The following is a 27,884-nucleotide window of genomic DNA, read 5'->3' as shown; positions in this document are numbered from 1 at the left end:
GGGCAAGGGTGTCAAACTCATTCCACGTAGGGCCGACTATCAGCGGTTTCTTTCAATTAAGGCCAAGACAACCAGATGAGTGGTGGAAGGAGTTGGAGTTGGTCTCCTTCCACAACTTCCTCTCTTTGTTGCCCCTGGGCGTGTTGAGTTGGTCTCCTTCCACAACTTCCTCTCTCTCTCTCTTTGTTGCCCCTGGGCGTGTTGAGTTGGTCTCCTTCCACAACTTCCTCTCTCTCTTTGTTGCCCCCCCAAACCCATCTCGCCAAGTGCAGTATGCCTGTAATCTATCATCCCTGGACTTGCTAGAGAATAGAGAAAGAGCGACCTGATATAACGGAGTTCCGTAACCCAAAATGACTGCTATGATTGGCCTCAGCCAAGCTCAACGATCTCTATAAGGTTTATCAACCCTACCGGTGCTGGAGTTACAGTCATATCCAAAATTATTGGCACCCTTGATAAAGACGAGCAGAAAAAAATGGATGTATAAAATTAATACAAATACTGAGCTACATTGCTCAAAAACAGATAGGAAAATTATATTTTTAGATGAATACAATTGCTTAATTAAGAGAAAAATATTTTTAAATAACCCACCCTGTTTTTAATATCTCACCTTGCCAGGATAAATGTTATATGAGATTGGGGAACACATTGGGAGGGATCTTAGACCATTCCTCCAAACAGAATCTTTACAGATCCTTGATATCCTTCAGTCTACGCTTATGGACTGGCCTCTTCAATTCAAACCACAGGTTTGGAAAACTGTCCAGAAAACTGAAAAGGCCATTGCAAAATTTTGATTTTTTTGTTTGTTGGTCAATTAACCATTTGTTTTGTTTTGATGAGTGCCAAGTGTCAGCCTCCTGACAGAGGCATCACGTTTTTGGGGAAAAATGTCCCGCTCCAGGTGTAAAGTTCATCATGCCATTGGGCACATCTTTATCAAGGGTGCCAATTATTTTTGGACCTGACTGTACACTGTGGTGGTGGGGCAGCATGCATCACCTGTCTCCATGACCCTGTAGGCTGAACCCTCCATGATACTGAGACTCTATGTTCCACTAGGAGGCTACTGAGACTCTATGCTCCACTAGGAGGCTACTGAGACCCTATGCTTCAAAAGAGAAGTATAAATGACATCTTGTATAAAAACGACTCAGTGTCTTTTTTTCCCCAAAGCATTTGACATAATGGTTGTGTCAATATTTAGTGCCAAACAACTGTTGTGTTAAATGTGTTGTACAACCTGACAGGGGTATGTGGGCAATGTGTGTTTGTTTTTCAGTTCTCTCCATCCAGCCCTCATCGAGAGTAGGAGTGGGGAGAATCATATCAAATCAAAGAAATGGTTTACCGTGGCGTGACGTTTTGATAACCATGCAAATCTCTCTAGAACATGGTGTATTTTATTCATATACTCTGCTCTGTTTATTACCCCAAAATAAACGCTAATTAGCTGCTAACGTGGCCATCATAAAGAACTACAAATGCCATGATGATCTGGATGAGATTGCCAAATCGAGGCAAAGGTATGAATCTCTCTGGATTAACTATCTATTGTTAGCTAAAAGTAGTAATTCATATATTGGCTATACTGTATGTCTTTAAATTGACTATTCTGTGAACTGTCATGTGCAAGTTTTAAATTGACACAATACCTGCTAGGGGAAGGTGTCAGCTAGAGATGACATGCAGGAGCTTGCTGGGATATGCGCGATGTCTACTTTGAAGCTAATTAGTATTCTTGAATCTGAGAGTAAACATAGACGAATATATTGATAAAAGTCACCTTGTCTGAGAGAGATTTCCATGGTTATCAAAACGTCGTGCCAGGGTAAGACTACCAGACACAAATACCTTATTTTAAGTGTTTTTAAAATCCCCTGTTGGAAAAATGGATGGTAGAAAAACGACTGTAACCATATCTGTTTGACCGCTAGGTTTTATGGGTATTATGACACCTCCACTATGGGGCTCTTTAGACGAAGCTGGACGTTTCTGAACTGTGACAAACCGGCAACCTCACCCAGCTCGGCTCGATGAGATATAGTGAATTTGCCAACACAGCCAGACGTATAACCTGTTAACAACTAACTATAATATGTGTTAATTCAATCAAACTTCATTAATGAGTATTCCATAAATATCACCGGTTAATGAACACGATAAAACTCGAGATATAACAAGTCTATAGATCACAATGACTACAATGAAATGGCTAAATGAATTCCGGACATTAAGGGTCTTCCTCACTGATGTATAATGAGAACGGGACTTCCTCCTCTCGGGATAAAGAGCAGAGGAAACAAATTAAAATAATATCGCGAGTGATTTAGGGATAATAAAAAAATGAAGCCTAAGTAATGGTAGCTCATTATTGTATTTTTGTTCTTCTTTTTTCACCCACAATAAAAAAAAAAGCTGAAAAACAGTCGGTTGGGCTGTGCCCGGTCCTTATGCTACCGGAAACGCCACCATCCCACATTGCATTGCGAATGTGTTTGCTATTAGCATTAGCATTTACCATACTGTGGCGTTAGTGTTTTTGTAGGCAGGACGTGTTGGTTTAGTGAATAATAACCTACTTTTTAAATTAATAACGACTCTTATTGTATTAGGTACAGCACACGCAAACATGGAGATCGGTACAGAGATAAGCAAGAAAATACGGGTGAGGTCATTTCGATGCTAGCTATTCGTCTTATTAACCATCCTGTTAGCGTAGCTAACGCTAGCTAGCTCACTAAACCCATGAGAGAATTTGTACAAATGTACAAGCAACCCAAATAAATATGCCTATTAAGGCACCCAGTACTGCAACTCACATGTTGGAAGTCCATAACAGTTCTGAGGTGCCGAATAGGAATTTTTTACATTTTTATTTATTTAGACCTTTTGTTTAGAAGTAACGTTAGCTAACTACATACCGGCGGTAACGGTGGTAAATTGAGGATAGCTAACGTTATTTGCGCTCTAACTCACCAAATATGGAGTTTAACGAACACATTTTTACATTAAAGCTTGCAGAGTTGTAGCTTTGGGACACAACATCGGGAGTGTGTAGAATGGGAGTTTGAATCGGAGCTTTCTGGCCGAAAAATTAGGTTTCTAACGCACATATACTGGTTCAGTTATGTCTACATTTTGATATTTCAATGTCCAATATTTCAGTTTATTACTCAAACAGGGGTGGGGAATAGACATTGTTATTGTTTCTACTGTTGATTGCTGCTTTACATTTTCAACCAGTACTGGTACCAAGTAGTTAAGTTGTTTTCTGGCCTAAGACTAGCAATTGACAATATATTGTTATTTTCTCCCAGGCTGCTATCAAGGGGAAGCTTCAAGAACTCGGTGCCTATGTTGGTAAGTGTGAATATTGACATCAGCTTCTGATCTGCAGCAATTAATCTGAGACTGCTGTTGACATTATATATAAATACAATGATAATATTTCTATGGATCTTGACCTTCTACCAAGGGTTCTAGAATATAATAAATTCTTCTGACTGTTCTCTCTCCCCCTAGATGAAGAGTTACCAGACTATATCATGGTGATGGTGGCCAACAAGAAGACTTCCCAGCAGATGTCTGATGACCTGTCCCTCTTCCTCGGCAACAATACCATCAAGTTTACTGTCTGGTACGTATGCAACCAGCTAGGCCTGGTCCCAGATATTCTAAAGTTATTGTCTCGCTGTTTGGCAGCTACAGCAAGTGTCTTGAGTTGAGAGGATTCTTTGTGTGAAACTTTGTATTTTCTATTTCAATGGTTCCAAGTATGGTGTGTTGTTCTTACAGGTTACATGGAGTCCTGGAGAAGCTGAGGTCTGTGGCAGTAGGTAAGTTCAGGTTACATGGAGTCCCGGAGAAGCTGAGGTCAGTAGCTAAGTTCCAGTGACCACAAAAGGAGAACCAGCTCCCTAGCTGAAAAAGTCCCAATATACTGTATTTTGACTTTTTACTAGGGTGATATACTGTATTGAAGTCTATCATCCTACTATCTATCCTACCAATCCTCGACTTTGGCGATGTCATTTACAAAATAGCCTCCAATACCCTACTCAACAAATTGGATGCAGTCTATCACAGTGCAATCCGTTTTATCACCAAAGCCCCATATACTACCCACCATTGCGACCTGTACGCTCTCGTTGGCTGGCCCTCGCTTCATACTCGTCGCCAAACCCACTGGCTCCATGTCATCTACAAGACCCTGCTAGGTAAAGTCCCCCCTTATCTCAGCTCGCTGGTCACCATAGCATCTCCCACCTGTAGCACACGCTCCAGCAGGTATATCTCTCTAGTCACCCCCAAAACCAATTCTTTCTTTGGCCGCCTCTCCTTCCAGTTCTCTGCTGCCAATGACTGGAACGAACTACAAAAATCTCTGAAACTGGAAACACTTATCTCCCTCACTAGCTTTAAGCACCAACTGTCAGAGCAGCTCACAGATTACTGCACCTGTACATAGCCCACCTATAATTTAGCCCAAACAACTACCTCTTTCCCAACTGTATTTCATTTTTATTTATTTATTTATTTTGCTCCTTTGCACCCCCATTATTTTTTATTTCTACTTTGCTCATTCTTCCATTGCTAAACTACCATTCCAGTATTTTACTTGCTATATTGTATTTACTTTGCCATCATGGCCTTTTTTGCCTTTACCTCCCTTCTCACCTCATTTGCTCACATTGTATATAGACTTGTTTATACTGCATTATTGACTGTATGTTTGTTTTTACTCCATGTGTAACTCTGTGTCGTTTTATCTGTCGAACTGCTTTGCTTTATCTTGGCCAGGTCGCAATTGTAAATGAGAACTTGTTCTCAACTTGCCTACCTGGTTAAATAAAGGTATAAAAAAAAAATTTTTTTAACTAGGCAAGTAGGTTAAGAACAAATTCTTATTTACAATGACGGCCAACACGGGCCAAACCTGGACGACGCAGGGCCAATTGTGCGCCGCCCAATCACGACCGGATGTTATACAGCCTAGATTCGAACCAGGGACTGTAGTGGCGCCCCTTGCACTGAGATGCAGTGCTTTAGACCGCTGCACCACTCGGGAGCCTGCTGCGCCACTAGATTCCCACCCTAGTGGGAATTGAAAGACCTTGAGTCGTTCGATGCCAAAACAAACAAACCCCTAAGAGAGGATTGTAACAGTCTTATCAAGGCTAGGAACGTCACAACACTATAGCATAAAGTAGTCTAGCTAGTTGAATGTGTTGTAGAGCTGTCTTTGACAGTATTCTATCTATCTCTACCCTTGTATACCTAAATTGACAATCTCTCTGTGTGTATCAAGAACCCGCGTCCCTGAGGCCTCAGCTGTACTCTGACACTGGCACCTCGTCAGGGAAGAGTGAGTGGAAGGGGGAGGAGTCAAAGGGCCTTGCGGTGTCCAGCTCGCGCTCTGATAGGACAGAGGCCCGTGTGTCAAGCTCCGCCCATGAGCACAGGTAAGGTGTTGATTTTTTAACATTGATTAGCTATATATTGAAAAGAAAGGCCATGCCATGCTCACTGAAATCAGCATGGTTCAAGTTGGCTTGGATCCTATGAAAGACCCCTAACACATTTATTTCATTCAGAAGTTGCTCCTCAGACGAGACCTCAACACCTACATGTGGATCAATTCATTGACGTGAAGCTTCGGCATTTTATTGCAACCAAACAGGGTGAAACAGCCCAGCTCATACTCACACGCACACACACACACTAACGTCACTGTCATTCTGTCCAGAAGGGTCTCCTCAGACAAAACCTTGTCCCGCCTCACCTCCACGGTCAAGCCCCTGATGGACCCTCCCTCCTCCGAGGCCGTCATCGACATCAAGCCCGAGCTAGACGATGACCTCATCGGCGAGGACCCCGTGGACATGGGCGTCCTCCCAGGTCGCCTGCGCGGATCCACCTCCGGAGGAGGGCGGGCATCAGCTCAGATCTACAGGCCGCCCCAGGGCAGGTCCTCCTCGGGGACAGGCAGGTCGGCGGACGCCTATAGGTCCTCAGAGGGGTCCTCGGGGTCACACAGCAGGCAGCAGCACAGCAGCTATCACCTGGACAGTAGGAGCAGCAGAGACAGCAGGACATATAGAGAAGGAGGCAGCAGCAGGGTGCAGTTTGTTTACGTGTTACCTTTATTAAGTCAAGGGCCTTGTTCCAATACAACAGAAATACATCCTTCCTCATTGTCTTGACATAATCAGAGATCAAGAAGTGATTTGGGGGCAGCAGGGTAGCCTAGTGGTTAGAGCGTTGGACTAGTAACCGAAAGGTTGCAAGTTCAAATCCCCGAGCTGACAAGGTACAAATCTGTCGTTCTGCCCCTGAACAGGCAGTTAACCCACTGTTCCTAGGCCGTCATTGAAAATAAGAATTTGTTCTTAACTGACTTGCCTAGTAAAATAAAATACAAAATTAGATTGGTGAAACCACCGTATTACTTTAATCATTCCAACCAATGAGAACTCTGCTTACTTCAAAAGGAGAGAAGGATGCATTTCTTAATCATTTGAAAAGGATCTGTCGCCCGTTAGTATGGCTTTCCCGTATCTGTCGCCAACCATCTCTGGCCTTGTTGTCTCCAGCAGCAGCAGCAGGAGGAGGCTTCGAGGAAGCGCAAAGCCCCGGTGGTGAGCTCCGTGGTGCGGGTGAACCAGGCAGCAGACGGGGGTCGAGACAGTGATGATGAGGAGGAGGATGATGATGAGGAAGATGAAGGATACGGGGTCAAGAACTTGTCCAGCAGAGTGTCCCTGCCTTCCAAACCAGAACGCAAGTAAGGGAACGCACACACACACACACACTATCCGTCTACCTCTGTTACTCTCTCCTTTCCACATGTTCATCTACTCTTGTCTGTTTTGCTTCTTGTTATGTTGAGCAGCGACTCTTGATTCCAGTTAGTTAAAGTGAACACCTTAGGACAGCAGCTGGTTTCAACATCCCTCCTTTCACATTACTGCTACATGTTGTTGGGACCCCCGGGGGGTTGTCTGTGTGATGGGACCCCCGGGGGGTTGTCTGTGTGTTGGGACCCCCCCCCCCAGGGAGTTGTCTGTGTGATGGGACCCCCAGGGGGTTGTCTGTGTGTTGGGACCCCCGGGGGGTTGTCTGTGTGTTGGGACCCCCGGGGGGTTGTCTGTGTGTTGACCCATGTCTCGGTGCGTTTCTAGACCCTCCCTGCCCCCGGCCAAACAAGCCAACAAGAACCTGCTACTGAGGGCTATGTCTGAGGCCCAGATCTCTATCAACAAGACTGCAGCCTACCTACCTAGTACGTAACTCTGTCAATCTGCCTTAAAGAAAGAGCACACCTGACTATTAGAAATTACCACCTGTAATGTGTCGTCCTGTTTATCATGACACCTATTACTGACTAAACTGTCAAAAGGAACTAATTGAACCTGTGTTTCCCCAGTACCACAGAGACAGACGGTTCCGGTGGCACCCAGGACGCGTTCAACCACTGACGAGATGAACGCAGCCATCCAGCTGGTTCAGGAGCACCTCCACGGCCTGGTCCCCAGGGGGCAGTCTTACACCCCCTCAGAGCCTCAGCCCCCCAGGCAGCTAGGTAAGACCCCCAGACAGCTAGGTAAATCAGACTCCAAGGCCCAATCCCAAATGACCCATAATCCCTCTGTACTCTGTAATGGCGCCGGAGGAGATGGCTGCCGTTTTACGGTCTCCTAACCAATTGTGCTATTGTGTGTTATTTGTAAATAATTTTGTACATTTTTCCCGCGGCTGTCATTTATGACTGAAAAGAGCTTCTAGATTACGGGACAGCGATTTCTCACCTCGTACTGGACAAATCTTTTTTTTCTTTAACGAATCAAGACCCAAACTCCTGTGATTCGCATGAGAAAGAGACGGAGATATCGGGGACGTAGGTTTTGGGGTGCCGTGTAAGAATCCGATGGCAAGTGGGCAATCTGCCATTACCATCGATCCTATTAGCCAACGTACAATCATTGGATAACAAAATAGAGCTACCATCACAAATATCCTACCAACGGGACATTAGTATCTTTAATATCTTGTGTTTCACCGAGTCGTGGCTGAACAATGACATTAATACAGCTGGCTGGGTTTGCGCTGCATCGGCAAGATGCCTCCAGTAAGACGAGGGGTGGCGGTTCGTGTACATTTGTAAACAACAGTTGGTTCATGAAATCTAATAGTAAGGAAGTCTCTAGGTTTTGCTCACCCGAGGTAGAGTATCTCATGATAAGCTTTAGACCACACTATTTACCAAGAGTTTTTAATCTATATTTTTCTTCTATATTTATACTTCTATATTGAGTACACTTTTCAAATCCACTCCGCTCTCCGTCTCGGGTTGGAGTTGGAATTTGGCCCCATGACTCCTCATTACAGAAGGAGCGTGGATGTTTCAGTGTCACGTGCACTATTACAGTGAAATGCCTTTTCTTTTCTTGCAATCTCCAAATCCAACAACGACATAATCAATATTACTGCATTGTCCTGACTATAACTGTATAACTGGTCTCTCCCAGTAGTTCAGTCTCGGTCCCTGGCCTCTCGGCTGCAGTTAGACGTGCCAGAAGACAACATGAGAGCGCAGCACAGTGACTATTTAGGTGAGTCTGTCACATTCTAACTAGAAGTCTTTATGGATCCACCAAGGCTCCAGCGGGTTCGGTATCCAGAATTCGAAAATGTCACGGGTCTGGGTCGGCTCTGATATGACCAAATAAAATGTTATTAGTGGCGTAGGTGTATATTGCAGATGAAATGCTGATGTTTCTATATAGCTCTATCTGCAGTAATGCCAAACAAAACAACACAAACTCCCCAAAATAAAGACGTTTAAGAAATATCAGAACGACCAATGTCCGAGTCTGGACTGTACTGAACTAAAATATAAAAATGTTGCCACAACAGTGTTGGTTTCATGAGCTGGTATTAAAGATCCCAGAAATGTTCCAATATGAATGAAAAGCGTATTTCTCTCAAATGTTGTGCACAAATTTGTTTACATCCCTGTTAGTGAACATTTCTCCTCTTTGCCAAGATAATCCATCCACCTGACTGGTGTGTCATATCAAGAAGCTGATTTAAACAGCATGATCATTACATAAGTGTACCTTGTGCTGGGGGACAATAAAAGGACACTCTGAAATATGCCGTTTTGCTTATGGTAGAGAAATTAACATTAAATCCTCTGCTAACAGCTCTTGTAGATATTCCTGCAGTCAGCATGCCAATTGCACGCTCCCTCAACTTTTTTTTTAGTGGCCTTTTATTGTCAGTATTCAGGCCCCTTCACTTTTTTCCACATTTTGTTACATTACAGCCTCAAATTTATTAAATAGTTTTTTCCCTCTTTTTTTCTTCTCCCACACAAATGCCCCATAATGACAAAGCAAAAACTGATTTTTAGAGATGTTTGCCGATTTTAACAACTATGACATTTACATAAGTATTCAGACCTTTTACTTTGTTGAAGTACCTTTGGCAGTGATTACAGCCTTGAGTCTTCTTGGGTATGACACTACAAGCTTGGCACACCTGTATTTTGGGGGTTTCTCCCATTCTTCTCGACAGATCCTCCCAAGCTCTGTCAGATCGGATGGGGAGTGTTGCTGCATAGCTATTTTCAGGTCTCTCCGGAGATGTTCGATCGGGTTCAAGTCCGGGCTCTGGCTCGGCAACTCAGACATTCAGAAACCTGTCCTGATATCACTCCTGCGTTGTCTTTGCTGTGTGCTTAGGGCATAGTCTTGTTGGAAGGTGAATCTTTGCCCTCTGCAGCAGGTTTTCATCAATGATCTCTGTACTTTGCTCCGTTCGTTGCTCTATTCTGACTAGTCTCCCAGTCCCTGCTGCTGAAAAACATCCCACAGCGTGATGCTGCCACCACTATGCTTCGCCGTAGGGATGGTATCGGCAGGAGATGAGCAGTGCCTGGTTTCCTCCAGACGTGATGCTTGGCATTCAGGCCAAAGAGTTCAATCTTGGTTTCACCAGACCAGAGAATCTTGTTTCTCATGGTCTGAGTCCTTTAGTTGCCTTTTGGCAAATTCCAAGTGGGCTGTCATATGCCTTTTACTGAGGAGTGGCTTTCGTCTTGCCAATCTACCATAAAGGCCTGATTGGTGGAGTTCTGCGTAGATGGTTGTACTTCTGGAAGGTTCTCCAATCTTCAGAGGAACTCTGGAGCTTTGTCAGAATGACCATTGGGTTCTTGGTCACCTCCCTGACCAAGGCCCTTCTCCCCCGATTGCTCAGTTTGGTCGGGCAGCCAGCTCTAGGAAGTCTTGGTGGTTCCAAACTTCTTCCATTCAAGAATGATGTAGGCCACTGTGTTCTTGGTGTTTTGGTACCCTTCCCCAGATCTGTGCCTCGATATAATCCTGTCTCGGAGCTCTACGAACAATTCCTTCGACCTCATGGTTTGGTTTTTGTGCTGACTTCCACTGTCAACTGTGCAATGGAAACAGGATGCACCCTGAGCCCAATATCAATTCTCATTACATAGGGTCTGAATACATATGTAATTAAGCTATTTCTATTTATTTTTTTGTACATTTTCAAAAAAAAATCGTAGGTCTGTTTTCGCTTTTCAAAAGAAATTATGGGTTTATATACTTTACATTTAAAATAAATATTAAATAGATTGAGATTATGACATTTATTTTTTGAGCTTTTTAATTGAAAAGCCAAAAAAGAGTGAACCTTCATTTGCCAAAATATTACGTTGTCTCTGTCCAGGTCTACATTGGGTAGACATCAATGGACAAATAACTAATTATAATCAAATGTTTTAATTTGTGTATATTACTTTAGAAAAACGATCGTTACTTTTTATTATTTTTCATCCTTAAATTCTTCTCGTTTCTCCTCAGGAAGTATCAGCCAGCCTGACAATGTTCTCTCACTATTCCCCATAATGTACTAGATAGGCTAGCCCGCCTAAACATGCTGTCTGACTAAATAATTTGACTAGTTCTTCAAAATAGACTTTTATTTTTTTAACTCTCTCTCCCTTTCTCTCCCCGCGTTGTGTACATTCCTCTCTCATACGGCCTGTGTGTATCGAACTTAAAGTAGCAGGCATAAAAGTGTATCCATCTCTGTCCGAGCTGGAAAGAACAGGCACGATTGATTAGGGTCATTGCAGTTAATTACCACGTTTTCTGCACTGTGAACTAGGTTGTGTATTTGCATCATGAAAAGTACATCTACCTTCAGCCCAGCGTCCCACATAGTTCGTGATTCGATTTCTCTCATGAATGATTTTGATTTCTCTCTAGAAAAACGGCACGTTGGGCTCTCAAAAAATAACAACTAAATGAAATTCAAGTAATGTAGCTGACGTCTTGTCAATTAGTTGTTTTTAATAACAAACAGAAAAATAACATTTACCTACATTTTGGTTAATCGCTCACCGCTACTAACACACTGGAGAGTAGGACTGTTTAACTCCAGACCAACAGCCTCAAGTCTGACTTTGTGATCGAACTAACAGAATATTGGTGTCTCACGTCGTCCTTGTGTAGCTCTGGAAGTGGCCGAGGGGAGTGTCCTGAAGCCGTTTGACACACGCTCCTTCATCGTGAGGAGGCCTGAACTGGAGGAGGAGCTGGTTCCTGTCCGGAACAGACTGGGACAACTGGACAGGGTGATGATGATGATGATGATGATGATGATGATCATAACGAATTGTCTCCATTAACCCCCCCCCATGTCAGCATGGAAATACATTCAGACAGGCTGAATTCTAAGCTGTTGGGGTGGGGGGTGAATTCTACTAGGCTAACATGTGGATTTGTTTTAAGATGGCCATACCGTAGATCATTTAGCTATTTGATTTAGTATTTTAGGACCCCTTTAGGTATTTAATTTTTATTTTATTTAACCAGGTAGGCCAGTCGAGAACAAGTTCTCATTTACAATTGTTTAACTTTATTGTTTGAAAAATTATAGAATTTGTCCTTTACTACTATAGACCAGAGAAACGCAATTAATTACATGAATAAAATAACAGAACAAACAATAAATCATAAGGTTTTGAAGTGTCTGTCCTGAATCTAGGACCGGGGTATTCAACTCTGACCCTGTGAGGTCCGGAGCCTGCTTCTTTACTCTTCTGTCTGATTATTAATTGCAGACACCTGGTGTCCCAGGTCTAAATCGGGCCCTGATTTAGAGGGGGAACCACCCACCTGGTGTCCCAGGTCTAAATCGGGCCCTGATTTAGAGGGGGAACCACCCACCTGGTGTCCCAGGTCTAAATCGGCCCTGATTTAGAGGGGGAACCACCCACCTGGTGTCCCAGGTCTAAATCGGCCCTGATTTAGAGGGGGAACCACCCACCTGGTGTCCCAGGTCTAAATCGGGCTCTGATTTAGAGGGGGAACCACCCACCTGGTGTCCCAGGTCTAAATCGGGCCCTGATTTAGAGGGGGAACCACCCACCTGGTGTCCCAGGTCTAAATCGGGCCCTGATTTTAGAGGGGGAACCACCCACCTGGTGTCCCAAGTCTAAATCGGGCCCTGATTTAGAGGGGGAACCACCCACCTGGTGTCCCAGGTCTAAATCGGGCCCTGATTTAGAGGGGGAACCACCCACCTGGTGTCCCAGGTCTAAATCGGGCCCTGATTTAGAGGGGGAACCACCCACCTGGTGTCCCAGGTCTAAATCGGCCTCCATTGTGAGGGTCGTAGAGGAAAATGGAGAACACCCTCGTGTTCGTGAGTCATCTTTCCATAGAGGGGTCATATTTAGTTTGTTGATCAAAGTGTTTTTGTGAGACCTAGGCAGATGGATTGAGACATGAAGATACATGTAACCTCTCTATTGTGATCTCATAGAGAGTAAACAATTGTATTTTTAAAAGTCATTCAGTATAACACAATCCAACCTGAATATCTTATTATCCGTTGTGATCCTGTTAGGTGCCTATGACGAGTAGGCTGGGGTTAGAGGAGATGCCACCACCTATGAGGAGTGGACTGGAGGAAGTGGTACCTCCTATGAGGAGTAGACTGGGACTGGAGGAAGTCGCACCTCCTATGAGGAGCAGACGGGAGGAGACCACCGTGCCTATGAGGAGCAGGCTGGGAGCCATGGTCAAGGAGGAGATCCAGCCAGCTACTCCACGCATGGTGCAGCCAGCCAGGTATATCATAGTGACTACCCTCTTAGTGACTCAAAGTGGCTGCCCTCTTAGTGACTCATAGTGGCTGCCCTCTTAGTGACTCATAGTGGCTGCCCTCTTAGTGACTCATAGTGGCTGCCCTCTTAGTGACTCATAGTGGCTGCCCTCTTAGTGACTCATAGTGGCTGCCCTCTTAGTGACTCATAGTGGCTGCCCTCTTCGTGACTCATAGTGGCTGCCCTCTTCGTGACTCATAGTGGCTGCCCTCTTCGTGACTCATAGTGGCTGCCCTCTTCGTGACTCATAGTGGCTGCCCTCTTCGTGACTCATAGTGGCTGCCCTCTTCGTGACTCATAGTGGCTGCCCTCTTCGTGACTCATAGTGGCTGCCCTCTTCGTGACTCATAGTGGCTGCCCTCTTAGTGACTCATAGTGGCTGCCCTCTTAGTGACTCATAGTGGCTGCCCTCTTAGTGACTCATAGTGGCTGCCCTCTTAGTGACTCATAGTGGCTGCCCTCTTAGTGACTCATAGTGGCTGCCCTCTTAGTGACTCATAGTGGCTGCCCTCTTAGTGACTCATAGTGGCTGCCCTCTTCGTGACTCGGTGTGTGCTGGCTCAGATATTTTCTTTATACGTTGTTGTTGTTGCAGCAGGGTTCTAGCATGGCTCACTGAAAACAAGCTAAGTAAACAAAACTGTCATAATGCTTTTCTGTCATTTCCTCCCTCTCTCCTCTGCCTCCCTCCCTCTCTCCTCTGCCTCCCTCCCTCTCTCCTCTGCCTCCCTCCCTCTCTCCTCTGCCTTCCTCCCTCTCTCCTCTGCCTTCCTCCCTCTCTCCTCTGCCTTCCTCCCTCTCTCCTCTGCCTTCCTCCCTCTCTCCTCTGCCTTCCTCCCTCTCTCCTCTGCCTTCCTCCCTCTCTCCTCTGCCTTCCTCCCTCTCTCCTCTGCCTTCCTCCCTCTCTCCTCTGCCTTCCTCCCTCTCTCCTCTGCCTTCCTCCCTCTCTCCTCTGCCTCCCTCCCTCTCTCCTCTGCCTCCCTCCTAGCAGTGAGAAGGCTGAAGCTGCGGGGTCAGCCAGTCCTAAGTTCATTGTGACCCTGGATGGGGTTCCTAGCCCCCTGGGTAACCTAGGAGACTGTGACATGGAAGCGGATGACAGTTATCCTAAACCAGCCAAGACCACCATGCCTGACCCCTCCATCCACCTCGGAACAAAACCCAAACTCAGCATCCACCACAGACTGCAGGGAGAACCACAATACCCTGATGGTAAAGGGATTTAATTATTGATTTATTTAATTGGCAAAATTGTTATAAATAAAAATATTTATTTTTGCTTCTATAATTAGTATTAGGGTGTTTATTTTTTATTTAACTAGGCAAGTCAGTTAAGAACAAATTCTTATTTTCAATGACGGCCTATGTATAACAGCTGAGGCTACCACACCAGATGTTGTTCTGATTGGCTGTCTCTGTATAACAGCTGAGGCTACCACACCAGATGTTGTTCTGATTGGCTGTCTCTGTATAACAGCTGAGGCTACCACACCAGATGTTGTTCTGATTGGCTGCCTCTGTATAACAGCTGAGGCTACCACACCAGATGTTGTTCTGATTGGCTGTCTCTGTATAACAGCTGAGGCTACCACACCAGATGTTCTGATTGGCTGTCTCTGTATAACAGCTGAGGCTACCACACCAGATGTTCTGATTGGCTGTCTCTGTATAACAGCTGAGGCTACCACACCAGATGTTGTTCTGATTGGCTGTCTCTGTATAACAGCTGAGGCTACCACACCAGATGTTCTGATTGGCTGTCTCTGTATAACAGCTGAGGCTACCACACCAGATGTTCTGATTGGCTGCCTCTGTATAACAGCTGAGGCTACCACGCCAGATGTTGTTCTGATTGGCTGTCTCTGTATAACAGCTGAGGCTACCACACCAGATGTTGTTCTGATTGGCTGTCTCTGTATAACAGCTGAGGCTACCACTGAGGCTGACACTTTCTGTCAACTACACTACAGCTCCTCTAGGGTTTCAACGTTGTCTTAAGTGACCAGTTTTCTGAGCTAGTCTGTGACCTGACTGGGGATGTTCACCGGTCACTACTGTCAATGTCAGCGACCAAACTACAAGAAATCAGTGTTTTTATTTTGTTCAATGGAAAGAGATTCTGGCGAGGTAAGGAGACTTTAGGCTGACCAAGGTTCTCACTAAACAGCTTTGACACTGCTGGATAAGGTACGAGTCAATGTTTTGTTTGGTATGCTTTTGGTAAGAAACGTGGACCTAGCTCTCTGGGTAACTTTCTACAGAGTCGTTTCTGGTCTGGAAAGCCGGCCCTCATCTAAACTCTGTCATCATGTCGTTCCTCGGTTTCAGAGTTAGGGATGGAGACTGAGGAGGAGGAGGAGGAGGCGGGTCCTGTGAAGAGACAGAAGGTTCTGGAGAGGTGTAAGTTCTGGCCCGTCTGTAAGAGTGGAGATGAGTGCGTTTACCACCACCCTACCACTCAGTGCAAGTAAGAACAGCCTGACCCAGATGGTTTTCCCTTTGAATAAAGACCAATAGGCACTCCGTGAATTGAAAATCAAAACAATGTCTGCATTTTAGTCTGTTTTGTGGAATTGTGGGGTTTTAAACCCTAAAACTACATACATTTATTTAGATTTGTATTGGCTTGACCAATATGTTGTTCCCTCCTCTGTCCCCCTCTCTCTTGTGTCTAGAACTTTCCCCAGCTGTAAGTTTGGGGACAAATGCCTGTTCGTCCATCCTAACTGTAAGTTTGACGGCAAGTGTTCCAAACCAGATTGTCCCTTCACTCACGTCAGCCGCAGAGGACCTGCCCCCTACACCCCTCCAGTCAGACCAGGTACAGACACACCCCTTTAAGCCCCTCCCCCTTATGCTGCATTCATGACATGGGGGGGGGGGGGGGGGGGGCTCAGAAAACACTACTTGTAAACTGGAAGCAACGAAGTCGTGTGCTTTGAACCGATCTGAATGCCGATCGCTAATGGAGAACAAGCTGGGTCAACCATAAACTCAACGTACCGTTGTCATACTCCTATTCAAATTATAGTGTTAAAGAAAAACAACATATATTTTTACGAGATGTTATGAACGTTAGATTAGGCTGTTTTGCTAATATATGTTCCTTATTAAATGTGTAAATATTATCAGTTGAGATGTTACCACTTTATTTTAATGTCTTCTACCTTTGTCTGTATCTAACCGCAGTGTTTTAACAGGTGTTAGTTTAATTAGTGTCTCCAGACCAGCAGTGTTAGTTTAATTAGTGTCTCCAGACCAGCAGTGTTAGTTTAATTAGTGTCTCCAGACCAGCAGTGTTAGTTTAATTAGTGTCTCCAGACCAGCAGCGTTAGTTTAATTAGTGTCTCCAGACCAGCAGTGTTAGTTTAATTAGTGTCTCCAGACCGGCAGTGTTAGTTTAATTAGTGTCTCCAGACCAGCAGTGTTTTAACAGGTGTTTAATTAGTGTCTCCAGACCGGCAGTGTTTTAACAGGTGTTTAATTAGTGTCTCCAGACCGGCAGTGTTTTAACAGGTGTTTAATTTGTGTCTCCAGACCGGCAGTGTTTTAACAGGTGTTTAATTAGTGTCTCCAGACCGGCAGTGTTTTAACAGGTGTTTAATTAGTGTCTCCAGACCAGCAGTGTTAGTTTAATTAGTGTCTCCAGACCAGCAGTGTTAGTTTAATTAGTGTCTCCAGACCGGCAGTGTTTTAACAGGTGTTTAATTAGTGTCTCCAGACCAGCAGTGTTAGTTTAATTAGTGTCTCCAGACCAGCAGTGTTAGTTTAATTAGTGTCTCCAGACCAGCAGTGTTAGTTTAATTAGTGTCTCCAGACCAGCAGTGTTTTAATGGGTGTTAGTTTAATTAGTGTCTCCAGACCAGCAGTGTTAGTTTAATTAGTGTCTCCAGACCAGCAGTGTTTTAATGGGCGTTAGTTTAATTAGTGTCTCCAGACCAGCAGTGTTAGTTTAATTAGTGTCTCCAGACCAGCAGTGTTTTAATGGGTGTTAGTTTAATTAGTGTCTCCAGACCAGCAGTGTTTTAATGGGCGTTAGTTTAATTAGTGTCTCCAGACCAGCAGTGTTAGTTTAATTAGTGTCTCCAGACCAGCAGTGTTTTAATGGGCGTTAGTTTAATTAGTGTCTCCAGACCAGCAGTGTTTTAATGGGCGTTAGTTTAATTGGTGTCTCCAGACCAGCAGTGTTAGTTTAATTAGTGTCTCCAGACCAGCAGTGTTAGTTTAATTAGTGTCTCCAGACCAGCAGTGTTAGTTTAATTAGTGTCTCCAGACCAGCAGTGTTAGTTTAATTAGTGTCTCCAGACCAGCAGTGTTAGTTTAATTAGTGTCTCCAGACCAGCAGTGTTAGTTTAATTAGTGTCTCCAGACCAGCAGCGTTAGTTTAATTAGTGTCTCCAGACCAGCAGTGTTAGTTTAATTTGTGTCTCCAGACCGGCAGTGTTTTAACAGGTGTTTAATTAGTGTCTCCAGACCGGCAGTGTTAGTTTAATTAGTGTCTCCAGACCAGCAGCGTTTGTTTAATTAGTGTCTCCAGACCAGCAGTGTTTTAACAGGCGTTAGTTTAATTAGTGTCTCCAGACCAGCAGTGTTAGTTTAATTAGTGTCTCCAGACCAGCAGTGTTAGTTTAATTAGTGTCTCCAGACCAGCAGTGTTAGTTTAATTAGTGTCTCCAGACCAGCAGTGTTAGTTTAATTAGTGTCTCCAGACCAGCAGTGTTAGTTTAATTAGTGTCTCCAGACCGGCAGTGTTTTAACAGGTGTTTAATTAGTGTCTCCAGACCGGCAGTGTTTTAACAGGTGTTTAATTAGTGTCTCCAGACCAGCAGTGTTAGTTTAATTAGTGTCTCCAGACCAGCAGTGTTAGTTTAATTAGTGTCTCCAGACCAGCAGTGTTTTAATGGGTGTTAGTTTAATTAGTGTCTCCAGACCAGCAGTGTTAGTTTAATTAGTGTCTCCAGACCAGCAGTGTTAGTTTAATTAGTGTCTCCAGACCAGCAGTGTTAGTTTAATTAGTGTCTCCAGACCAGCAGTGTTAGTTTAATTAGTGTCTCCAGACCAGCAGTGTTAGTTTAATTAGTGTCTCCAGACCAGCAGTGTTTTAATGGGTGTTAGTTTAATTAGTGTCTCCAGACCAGCAGTGTTTTAATGGGCGTTAGTTTAATTAGTGTCTCCAGACCAGCAGTGTTAGTTTAATTAGTGTCTCCAGACCAGCAGTGTTAGTTTAATTAGTGTCTCCAGACCAGCAGTGTTAGTTTAATTAGTGTCTCCAGACCAGCAGTGTTTTAATGGGCGTTAGTTTAATTAGTGTCTCCAGACCAGCAGTGTTTTAATGGGTGTTAGTTTAATTAGTGTCTCCAGACCAGCAGTGTTTTAATGGGCGTTAGTTTAATTAGTGTCTCCAGACCAGCAGTGTTAGTTTAATTAGTGTCTCCAGACCAGCAGTGTTAGTTTAATTAGTGTCTCCAGACCAGCAGTGTTTTAATGGGCGTTAGTTTAATTAGTGTCTCCAGACCAGCAGTGTTTTAATGGGTGTTAGTTTAATTAGTGTCTCCAGACCAGCAGTGTTTTAATGGGCGTTAGTTTAATTAGTGTCTCCAGACCAGCAGTGTTTTAATGGGCGTTGGTTTAATTAGTGTCTCCAGACCAGCAGTGTTAGTTTAATTAGTGTCTCCAGACCAGCAGTGTTAGTTTAATTAGTGTCTCCAGACCAGCAGTGTTAGTTTAATTAGTGTCTCCAGACCAGCAGTGTTTTAATGGGTGTTAGTTTAATTAGTGTCTCCAGACCAGCAGTGTTAGTTTAATTAGTGTCTCCAGACCAGCAGTGTTTTAATGGGCGTTAGTTTAATTAGTGTCTCCAGACCAGCAGCGTTAGTTTAATTAGTGTCTCCAGACCAGCAGTGTTAGTTTAATTAGTGTCTCCAGACCAGCAGTGTTAGTTTAATTAGTGTCTCCAGACCAGCAGTGTTAGTTTAATTAGTGTCTCCAGACCAGCAGTGTTTTAATGGGTGTTAGTTTAATTAGTGTCTCCAGACCAGCAGTGTTTTAATGGGCGTTAGTTTAATTAGTGTCTCCAGACCAGCAGTGTTAGTTTAATTAGTGTCTCCAGACCAGCAGTGTTAGTTTAATTAGTGTCTCCAGACCAGCAGTGTTAGTTTAATTAGTGTCTCCAGACCAGCAGTGTTTTAATGGGCGTTAGTTTAATTAGTGTCTCCAGACCAGCAGTGTTTTAATGGGTGTTAGTTTAATTAGTGTCTCCAGACCAGCAGTGTTTTAATGGGCGTTAGTTTAATTAGTGTCTCCAGACCAGCAGTGTTTTAATGGGCGTTAGTTTAATTGGTGTCTCCAGACCAGCAGTGTTAGTTTAATTAGTGTCTCCAGACCAGCAGTGTTAGTTTAATTAGTGTCTCCAGACCAGCAGTGTTAGTTTAATTAGTGTCTCCAGACCAGCAGTGTTAGTTTAATTAGTGTCTCCAGACCAGCAGTGTTAGTTTAATTAGTGTCTCCAGACCAGCAGTGTTAGTTTAATTAGTGTCTCCAGACCAGCAGTGTTAGTTTAATTAGTGTCTCCAGACCAGCAGTGTTAGTTTAATTAGTGTCTCCAGACCAGCAGCGTTAGTTTAATTAGTGTCTCCAGACCAGCAGTGTTAGTTTAATTTGTGTCTCCAGACCGGCAGTGTTTTAACAGGTGTTTAATTAGTGTCTCCAGACCGGCAGTGTTAGTTTAATTAGTGTCTCCAGACCAGCAGTGTTAGTTTAATTAGTGTCTCCAGACCAGCAGTGTTAGTTTAATTAGTGTCTCCAGACCAGCAGTGTTTTAACAGGCGTTAGTTTAATTAGTGTCTCCAGACCAGCAGTGTTAGTTTAATTAGTGTCTCCAGACCAGCAGTGTTAGTTTAATTAGTGTCTCCAGACCAGCAGTGTTAGTTTAATTAGTGTCTCCAGACCAGCAGTGTTAGTTTAATTAGTGTCTCCAGACCGGCAGTGTTTTAACAGGTGTTTAATTAGTGTCTCCAGACCGGCAGTGTTTTAACAGGTGTTTAATTAGTGTCTCCAGACCAGCAGTGTTAGTTTAATTAGTGTCTCCAGACCAGCAGTGTTAGTTTAATTAGTGTCTCCAGACCAGCAGTGTTTTAATGGGTGTTAGTTTAATTAGTGTCTCCAGACCAGCAGTGTTAGTTTAATTAGTGTCTCCAGACCGGCAGTGTTTTAACAGGTGTTTAATTAGTGTCTCCAGACCAGCAGTGTTTTAATGGGCGTTAGTTTAGTGTCTCCAGACCAGCAGTGTTTTAATGGGCGTTAGTTTAATTAGTGTCTCCAGACCAGCAGCGTTAGTTTAATTAGTTTCTCCAGACCAGCAGTGTTAGTTTAATTAGTGTCTCCAGACCAGCAGTGTTAGTTTAATTAGTGTCTCCAGACCAGCAGTGTTAGTTTAATTAGTGTCTCCAGACCAGCAGTGTTAGTTTAATTAGTGTCTCCAGACCAGCAGTGTTAGTTTAATTAGTGTCTCCAGACCAGCAGTGTTAGTTTAATTAGTGTCTCCAGACCAGCAGTGTTAGTTTAATTAGTGTCTCCAGACCAGCAGTGTTTTAATGGGTGTTAGTTTAATTAGTGTCTCCAGACCAGCAGTGTTTTAATGGGTGTTAGTTTAATTAGTGTCTCCAGACCAGCAGTGTTTTAATGGGCGTTAGTTTAATTAGTGTCTCCAGACCAGCAGTGTTAGTTTAATTAGTGTCTCCAGACCAGCAGTGTTAGTTTAATTAGTGTCTCCAGACCAGCAGTGTTTTAATGGGCGTTAGTTTAATTAGTGTCTCCAGACCAGCAGTGTTTTAATGGGTGTTAGTTTAATTAGTGTCTCCAGACCAGCAGTGTTTTAATGGGCGTTAGTTTAATTAGTGTCTCCAGACCAGCAGTGTTTTAATGGGCGTTGGTTTAATTAGTGTCTCCAGACCAGCAGTGTTTTAATGGGCGTTAGTTTAATTGGTGTCTCCAGACCAGCAGTGTTAGTTTAATTAGTGTCTCCAGACCAGCAGTGTTAGTTTAATTAGTGTCTCCAGACCAGCAGTGTTTTAATGGGCGTTAGTTTAATTAGTGTCTCCAGACCAGCAGTGTTTTAATGGGCGTTAGTTTAATTAGTGTCTCCAGACCAGCAGTGTTAGTTTAATTAGTGTCTCCAGACCAGCAGTGTTTTAATGGGTGTTAGTTTAGTGTCTCCAGACCATCAGTGTTTTAATGGGCGTTAGTTTAGTGTCTCCAGACCAGCAGTGTTTTAATGGGCGTTAGTTTAATTAGTGTCTCCAGACCAGCAGTGTTAGTTTAATTAGTGTCTCCAGACCAGCAGTGTTAGTTTAATTAGTGTCTCCAGACCAGCAGTGTTTTAATGGGTTGTTGGTTTAAATACAGTGCCTCCAGTCCAGACCAGCAGTGTTTTAATGGGTTGTTGGTTTAATTACAGTGCCTCCAGTCCAGACCAGCAGTGTTTTAATGGGTTGTTGGTTTAATTACAGTGCCTCCAGTCCAGACCAGCAGTGTTTTAATGGGTTGTTGGTTTAATTACAGTGCCTCCAGTCCAGACCAGCAGTGTTTTAATGGGTTGTTGGTTTAATTACAGTGCCTCCAGTCCAGACCAGCAGTGTTTTAATGGGTTGTTGGTTTAATTACAGTGCCTCCAGTCCAGACCAGCAGTGTTTTAATGGGTTGTTGGTTTAATTACAGTGCCTCCAGTCCAGACCAGCAGTGTTTTAATGGGTTGTTGGTTTAATTACAGTGCCTCCAGTCCAGACCAGCAGCGTTTGCCGTTTCTTCCCAGAGTGTAAGAAGATGGACTGTCTCTTCTACCACCCCAAGGTCAGAACAATAATCTACAACCATGAGGTTGTAAGGAGTTTGTCCTCAAATACCTGTTTTTGAGCTGTCTGTTATACATTCTTTCATTAGACACTAGTAAGGAAATAAGGAATGTCTTGAGTGCTGATCAAAATGTTGCTGTATCAACATCAAGATGATGTTTTGAAGACTGGGTTCTTGTCTCTATGTCAGCCTTGTCGGTTTGGAGCCCAGTGTAAACGCACTGGCTGCACCTTCTACCACCCCACTGCCTCGGTCCCTCCCAGACACGCCCTCAAGTGGACCAAGGCCCAGAGCAGGTAACCAAGCATTACATACCCAGTATTACCTACCCAGAACAGGTAACCAAGCATTACATACCTAGTATTACCTACCCAGAACAGGTGACCAGGCATTACATACCTAGTATTACCTACCCAGAACAGGTGACCAGGCATTACATACCCAGAACTGGTGACCAGGCATTACATACCCAGAACAGGTGACCAGGCATTACATACCCAGAACAGGTGACCAGGCATTACATACCCAGAACAGGTGACCAGGCATTACATACCCAGAACAGGTGACCAGGCATTACATACCCAGAACAGGTGACCAGGCATTACATACCCAGAACAGGTAACCAGGCATTACATACCCAGAACAGGTGACCAGGCATTACATACCCAGAACAGGTGACCAGGCATTACCTACCCAGAGCAGGTAACCAGGCATTACCTACCCAGAGCAGGTAACCAGGCATTACCTACCCAGAGCAGGTAACCAAGCATTACATACCTAGTATTACCTACCCAGAGCAGGTAACCAAGCATTACCTACCCAGAGCAGGTAACCAGGCATTACCTACCCAGAGCAGGTAACCAGGCATTACATACCCAGAGCAGGTAACCAGGCATTACATACCTAGTATTACCTACCCAGAACAGGTAACCAAGCATTACCTGCCCAGAACAGGTAACCAAGCATTACATACCTAGTATTACCTACCCAGAGCAGGTAACCAGGCATTACATACCTAGTATTACCTACCCAGAGCAGGTAACCAAGCATTACATACCTAGTATTACCTACCCAGAACAGGTAACCAAGCATTACCTACCTAGTATTACCTACCCAGAGCAGGTAACCAGGCATTACCTACCCAGAGCAGGTAACCAGGCATTACATACCTAGTATTACCTACCCAGAACAGGTAACCAAGCATTACCTGCCCAGAACAGGTAACCAAGCATTACATACCTAGTATTACCTACCCAGAGCAGGTAACCAGGCATTACATACCTAGTATTACCTACCCAGAGCAGGTAACCAAGCATTACATACCTAGTATTACCTACCCAGAACAGGTAACCAAGCATTACCTACCTAGTATTACCTACCCAGAGCAGGTAACCAGGCATTACCTACCCAGAGCAGGTAACCAGGCATTACATACCTAGTATTACCTACCCAGAACAGGTAACCAAGCATTACATACCTAGTATTACCTACCCAGAGCAGGTAACCAGGCATTACCTACCTAGTATTACCTACCCAGAACAGGTAACCAAGCATTACATACCTAGTATTACCTACCCAGAACAGGTAACCAAGTATTACCTACCCAGAACAGGTAACCAAGCATTACCTACCCAGAACAGGTAACCAGGCATTACCTACCTAGTATTACCTACCCAGAGCGGGTAACCAGGCATTACCTACCTAGTATTACCTACCCAGAGCAGGTAACCAGGCATTACCTACCCAGAGCAGGTAACCAGGCATTACATACCTAGTATTACCTACCCAGAGCAGGTAACCAGGCATTACATACCTAGTATTACCTACCCAGAACAGGTAACCAAGCATTACATACCTAGTATTACCTACCCAGAACAGACTCTACATACTTAACGTTACCTCTCATAACTTCCGTTTTTAAAAGATGGAACACATGATGTTTCATCATCCATTTGTTATGCAGCATCTTTTACTGGTACTTCGAGTAACTTTCATGAGACGCCATTTTCAATCTCCGTTTGTCAAACTGTGTCCATTTTTGGTCCTGATGCTCTTCTTTATTGTCCTTGTAATCTTCCTAGCTAGACGACAAGAGTACCTGAGACTGACCGAGATGATGTGACGCTATAGAACAGGGTTCTCCAACTGGTGGCCCACGGGCTGAATTTGGCCCGCAGGTGATTTTATTTGCCCCCCCCCCCCACACGTTTTCTGAGCAAAATAAAGTGTTTGTTATTGGACATTAGACTGTAAAAACACCAGCATTTCAGCTTCAAGCAATTTCTTTTTTTTAAACTTTGGGAGTGTGTTCCAAACTATTCCCATGCATAATGGAGAGATCGGTTTGTATACAAAATGTAAGCAAAGTTATGAAGTCATTGTTTTAAGTCAAATATATCTGTTTGGGCTTCTTTGCTGTCAATTTTGCAGAGTCTACAATTGTTTTCTGTTCCGACCCCCTGAACATCCTTTTAGGAAAATAAATTTGCCCCGTGGCTGAATCTTGTTGATCCCTCTGTTGTAGAAGATGTGGTTATATTGTTTAGTTATTGTTTTTATTCTCTTTACGGTTTAATTATCAACGATCTGGTCGGTCCTTTATTTCATTTTTATTTCATTTTGTGAAACTGACACTTTTTTTTTTTAACCAGACAAAACTTACAGGGTTTTGTAAAGTTGTTGTACTGCACCTTTTTTTTTGGGGGGGGGGGGGGGGGATAATGTTGAAAGTATATTAAAATACTCCGTGTCAAATTTGCTGGTCTGTGTATTTTCATAACCTCGTCCCCAGGCTCAGTTGAGGGAGAGACCGATCATTACGCTGCTGGACTGACTGGGTGCCACCTCTTGTAACTGTCTGGACCTGCTGTTTCCACACTGAACATCAATCAAATGTATTTTAGGAAGCCCTTTCTACATCAGCAGATGTCACAAAGTGCTTTACAGAAATCCAGTCTAACACCCCCAAAGAGCAAACAATGCAGATGTAGAAGCACTGTGGTTAGGAAAAACTCCCTAGAAAGGCAGGAACCTAGGAAGAAACCTAGAGAGGAACCAGGCTCTGACGGGATCGTCTGATGAGGTGTGGGTGCTGAGGAGCCCGGTTCCCCAATGGGTGGGTGCTGAGGAGCCCGGTTCCCCAGTGGGTGGGCGCTGAGGAGCCCGGTTCCCCAGTGGGTGGGCGCTGAGGAGCCCGGTTCCCCAGTGGGTGGGCGCTGAGGAGCCCGGTTCCCCAGTGGGTGGGCGCTGAGGAGCCCGGTTCCCCAGTGGGTGGGCGCTGAGGAGCCCGGTTCCCCAGTGGGTGGGCGCTGAGGAGCCCGGTTCCCCAGTGGGTGGGCCTTGGCTGCACCTCTGCCCAGTCATGTGAAATCCATAGATTAGGTCCTAATGAATTTACTTCAATTGACTGATTTCCTTCTATGAACTGTAACTCAGTAAAATCTTTGAAATTGTTGTATTTGTATTTTTGTGTGTGTACATATATATCCACACAAACACACACACATGTGTACACCTCTTCAAATTAGTGGATGCGGGACCACTGAGTGCTGAAGTGAGTTTTGTGTAAAAAATCGCCTGTCTGTCCTCGGTTGCAACACTCCTTACTGAGTTCCAAACTGCCTCTGGAAGCAATGTCAGCACATGAACTGTTTGTCGGGAGCTTCATGAAATGGGTTTCTATGGCCAAGCAGCCGCACAGAAGCCAAAGATCATGAGGCTCAATGCCAAGCGTCCGTTGGAGTGGCGTAAAGATCGCCGCCATTGGACTCTGGAGTGATGGATCACGCTTCACCGTCTGGCAGTCCGACTGACTAATCTGGGTTTGTTGGATGCCAGGAGAATGCTACCTGCCCCAATGCATAGTGCCAACTGTAAAGTTTGGTGGAGTAGGGATCATAGTCTGGGGCTGTTTTTCAAATCTTAACCCTAAGGGCAATATAATGACATTCTAGACGATTCTGTGCTTCCAACTATGTGGCAACAATTCGGGGAAGGCCCTTTCCTGTTTCAGCATGACAATGCACCTGTGCACAAAGTGAGGTCCATACAGAAATGGTTTGTTGATATCAGTGTGGAAGAACTTGACTGGCCTGCTCAGAGCCCTGACCTCAACCTCGTCGGACGAATTGGAACGCCGACTGCGAGCCAGGCCTTATCACCCAACATTAGTGCCCGACCTCACTAATACTCTTGTGGCTGAATGGATGCAAATCCCTCCCAGAAGAGGGAATACGGTTGTTGTAGCTGCAAAAAGGGGACACCAACTCCAAATTGATGCCCATGATTGTGGAATGAGATGTTGGACGAGCAGGTGTCCACATACTTTTGGTAATGTAGTGTATCTCAGATTGCCACTCTAAGCTATTGTACACCATCGCATAATATGGAAACCAATAATATGTAAATCATTACTATGGAAACCAATAATATGGAAATCATTCATATGGAAACCAATAATATGGAAATCATTACTATGGAAACCAATAATATGGAAATCATGTCCTTTTCAGGATCACTTAGTGTCAGAAACCAGTTCACACCAAGTAAAACGTACATCATTTATCATCTTTGTCCTTCAATAAAAATGAATGAACTGTTACAAGACACAAGACTTAACTTAGCACCGGAGTTTCTCTTTCTTTCTTTTTGCTCTCGGAGGACCTGCGTCCTCAGGACTACCTAGCCTGAGGACTCCTTGCTGTCCCCAGTCCACCTGGCCGTGCTGCTGCTCCAGTTTCAACTGTTCTGCCTGCGGCTATGAAACCCTGACCTGTTCACCGGACATGCTACCTTGTCATCTATGAACATTTGAACATCTTGGCCATGTTCTGTTATAGGACTGGCCACCCCTCATAGCCTGGTTCCTCTGTAGGTTTCTTCCTAGCCACCGTGCTTCTACATCTGCATTGCTTGCTGTTTTGGGGTTTTAGGCTGCGTTTCTGTGAAGCACTTTGTGACATCTGCTGATGTAAGAAGGGCTTTCTAAAATACATTTGATTGAGTTTACTGAGGCAAAAGTTCATGAAGCTTTTTTTTATAGTTATACAATACATTTACGTCATTTAGCAGACGCTCTTATCCCGAGCAACTTATAACAGTTAGTGGATTCACCTTGCGGTAGCTCGCACAACCACATAGATATCACGGTCATAGTAAGTATATTTTGAACAATAAAGTAATTATTTGTAAAGTCAGTGCTAATAGGAAAAGACAAGTGCGAGTGTTAGTATTTTATTTTTTTAACGTAAATAGATGTACCTTACTAAAGGTACGCCCACAACAACTGGGCAGGATTTCAACACGGAAGGCAAGCAAAATTTGTACACCACTGCAATATCGTATGCCACCGCAACAGGTCGCTGTTGACCACATAGACGCCGTGTGACGCGTGGGTTGACGTCACGAATTTAACTTGAAATGCCCTAAAAATCCTCTGTTCTCTCGCCGGGCGCAGTGGCGTGCGCCTGTAATCCAAGTTGCTGGGAGGCTTAGGCTGGCGGATCGTTTGAGCTCAGGAGTTCTGAGCTCCAGTGGACTATGCCGATCGGGTGTCCGCACTAAGTTCGGTATCGATATGGTGCTCCTGGGGGAGCCCGGGACCACCAGGTCGTCTAAGGAGGGGTGCACCGGCCCAGGTCGGAAACGGAGCAGGCCAAAGCCCCCGTGCCGCTCAGTAGTGGGATCGCGCCTGTGAATAGACGCTGTAGTGCAGCCTGAGCAATACAGCGGGACCCAGTCTTTTTTAGCTTTTTTTTTTCGTCCAAACATATTTATGAATCTGTTGGTTTGCATATGAAACAGAAATATGCTATTACGACACATTTGTACACTT

The 27,884-nt window shown here is 44.3% G+C and overlaps 1 protein-coding gene across 13 annotated transcripts; it reads left to right on the top strand.

Moving 5' to 3' along the window:
• The first annotated feature begins 2,448 nt into the window (after positions 1-2,448).
• zc3h14 (zinc finger CCCH-type containing 14) lies at positions 2,449-24,572 on the top strand. Of its 13 annotated transcripts, none has more exons than XM_031800553.1 (18): positions 2,450-2,674; positions 3,327-3,369; positions 3,532-3,646; positions 3,805-3,845; positions 5,318-5,471; positions 5,759-6,128; positions 6,603-6,793; positions 7,191-7,291; positions 7,436-7,591; positions 8,541-8,621; positions 11,544-11,665; positions 12,943-13,166; positions 14,190-14,413; positions 15,530-15,668; positions 15,877-16,022; positions 21,969-22,048; positions 22,241-22,347; positions 24,133-24,572. In XM_031800553.1, exons 1-18 carry the CDS (start codon positions 2,639-2,641, stop codon positions 24,134-24,136), a joined length of 2,334 nt encoding a protein of 777 aa, XP_031656413.1. In that variant the 5' UTR covers positions 2,450-2,638; the 3' UTR covers positions 24,137-24,572. The 13 variants fall into 13 exon arrangements, with proteins under 13 accessions (XP_031656418.1, XP_031656413.1, XP_031656419.1 ...); XM_031800559.1 differs by having other exon boundaries at positions 8,538-8,621; positions 14,193-14,413; XM_031800555.1 differs by having other exon boundaries at positions 5,756-6,128; positions 6,606-6,793; positions 14,193-14,413.
• Positions 24,573-27,884: the final 3,312 nt, after the last annotated feature.

The sequence above is a fragment of the Oncorhynchus kisutch genome, linkage group LG21 (genome assembly GCF_002021735.2).
Source record: "Oncorhynchus kisutch isolate 150728-3 linkage group LG21, Okis_V2, whole genome shotgun sequence".
Taxonomy (NCBI): Eukaryota; Metazoa; Chordata; class Actinopteri; order Salmoniformes; family Salmonidae; genus Oncorhynchus; species Oncorhynchus kisutch.
The sequence above is the reverse complement of the archived record's forward strand: the minus strand, read 5'-3'. Positions and strand labels throughout refer to the sequence as shown.

What these genes read in the sequence shown, in the direction of transcription:
- zc3h14 (XM_031800547.1), top strand. Translation starts at nt 2,639, where the DNA reads ATGGAGATCGGTACAGAGATAAGCAAGAAAATACGG. An exon ending in CACCCCTCCAGTCAGACCAG is followed by an intron (nt 16,023 to 21,968) that starts GTACAGACACAC and finishes GTTTAATTACAG; the next exon opens with TGCCTCCAGTCCAGACCAGC. An exon ending in GTCTCTTCTACCACCCCAAG is followed by an intron (nt 22,049 to 22,240) that starts GTCAGAACAATA and finishes TCTCTATGTCAG; the next exon opens with CCTTGTCGGTTTGGAGCCCA.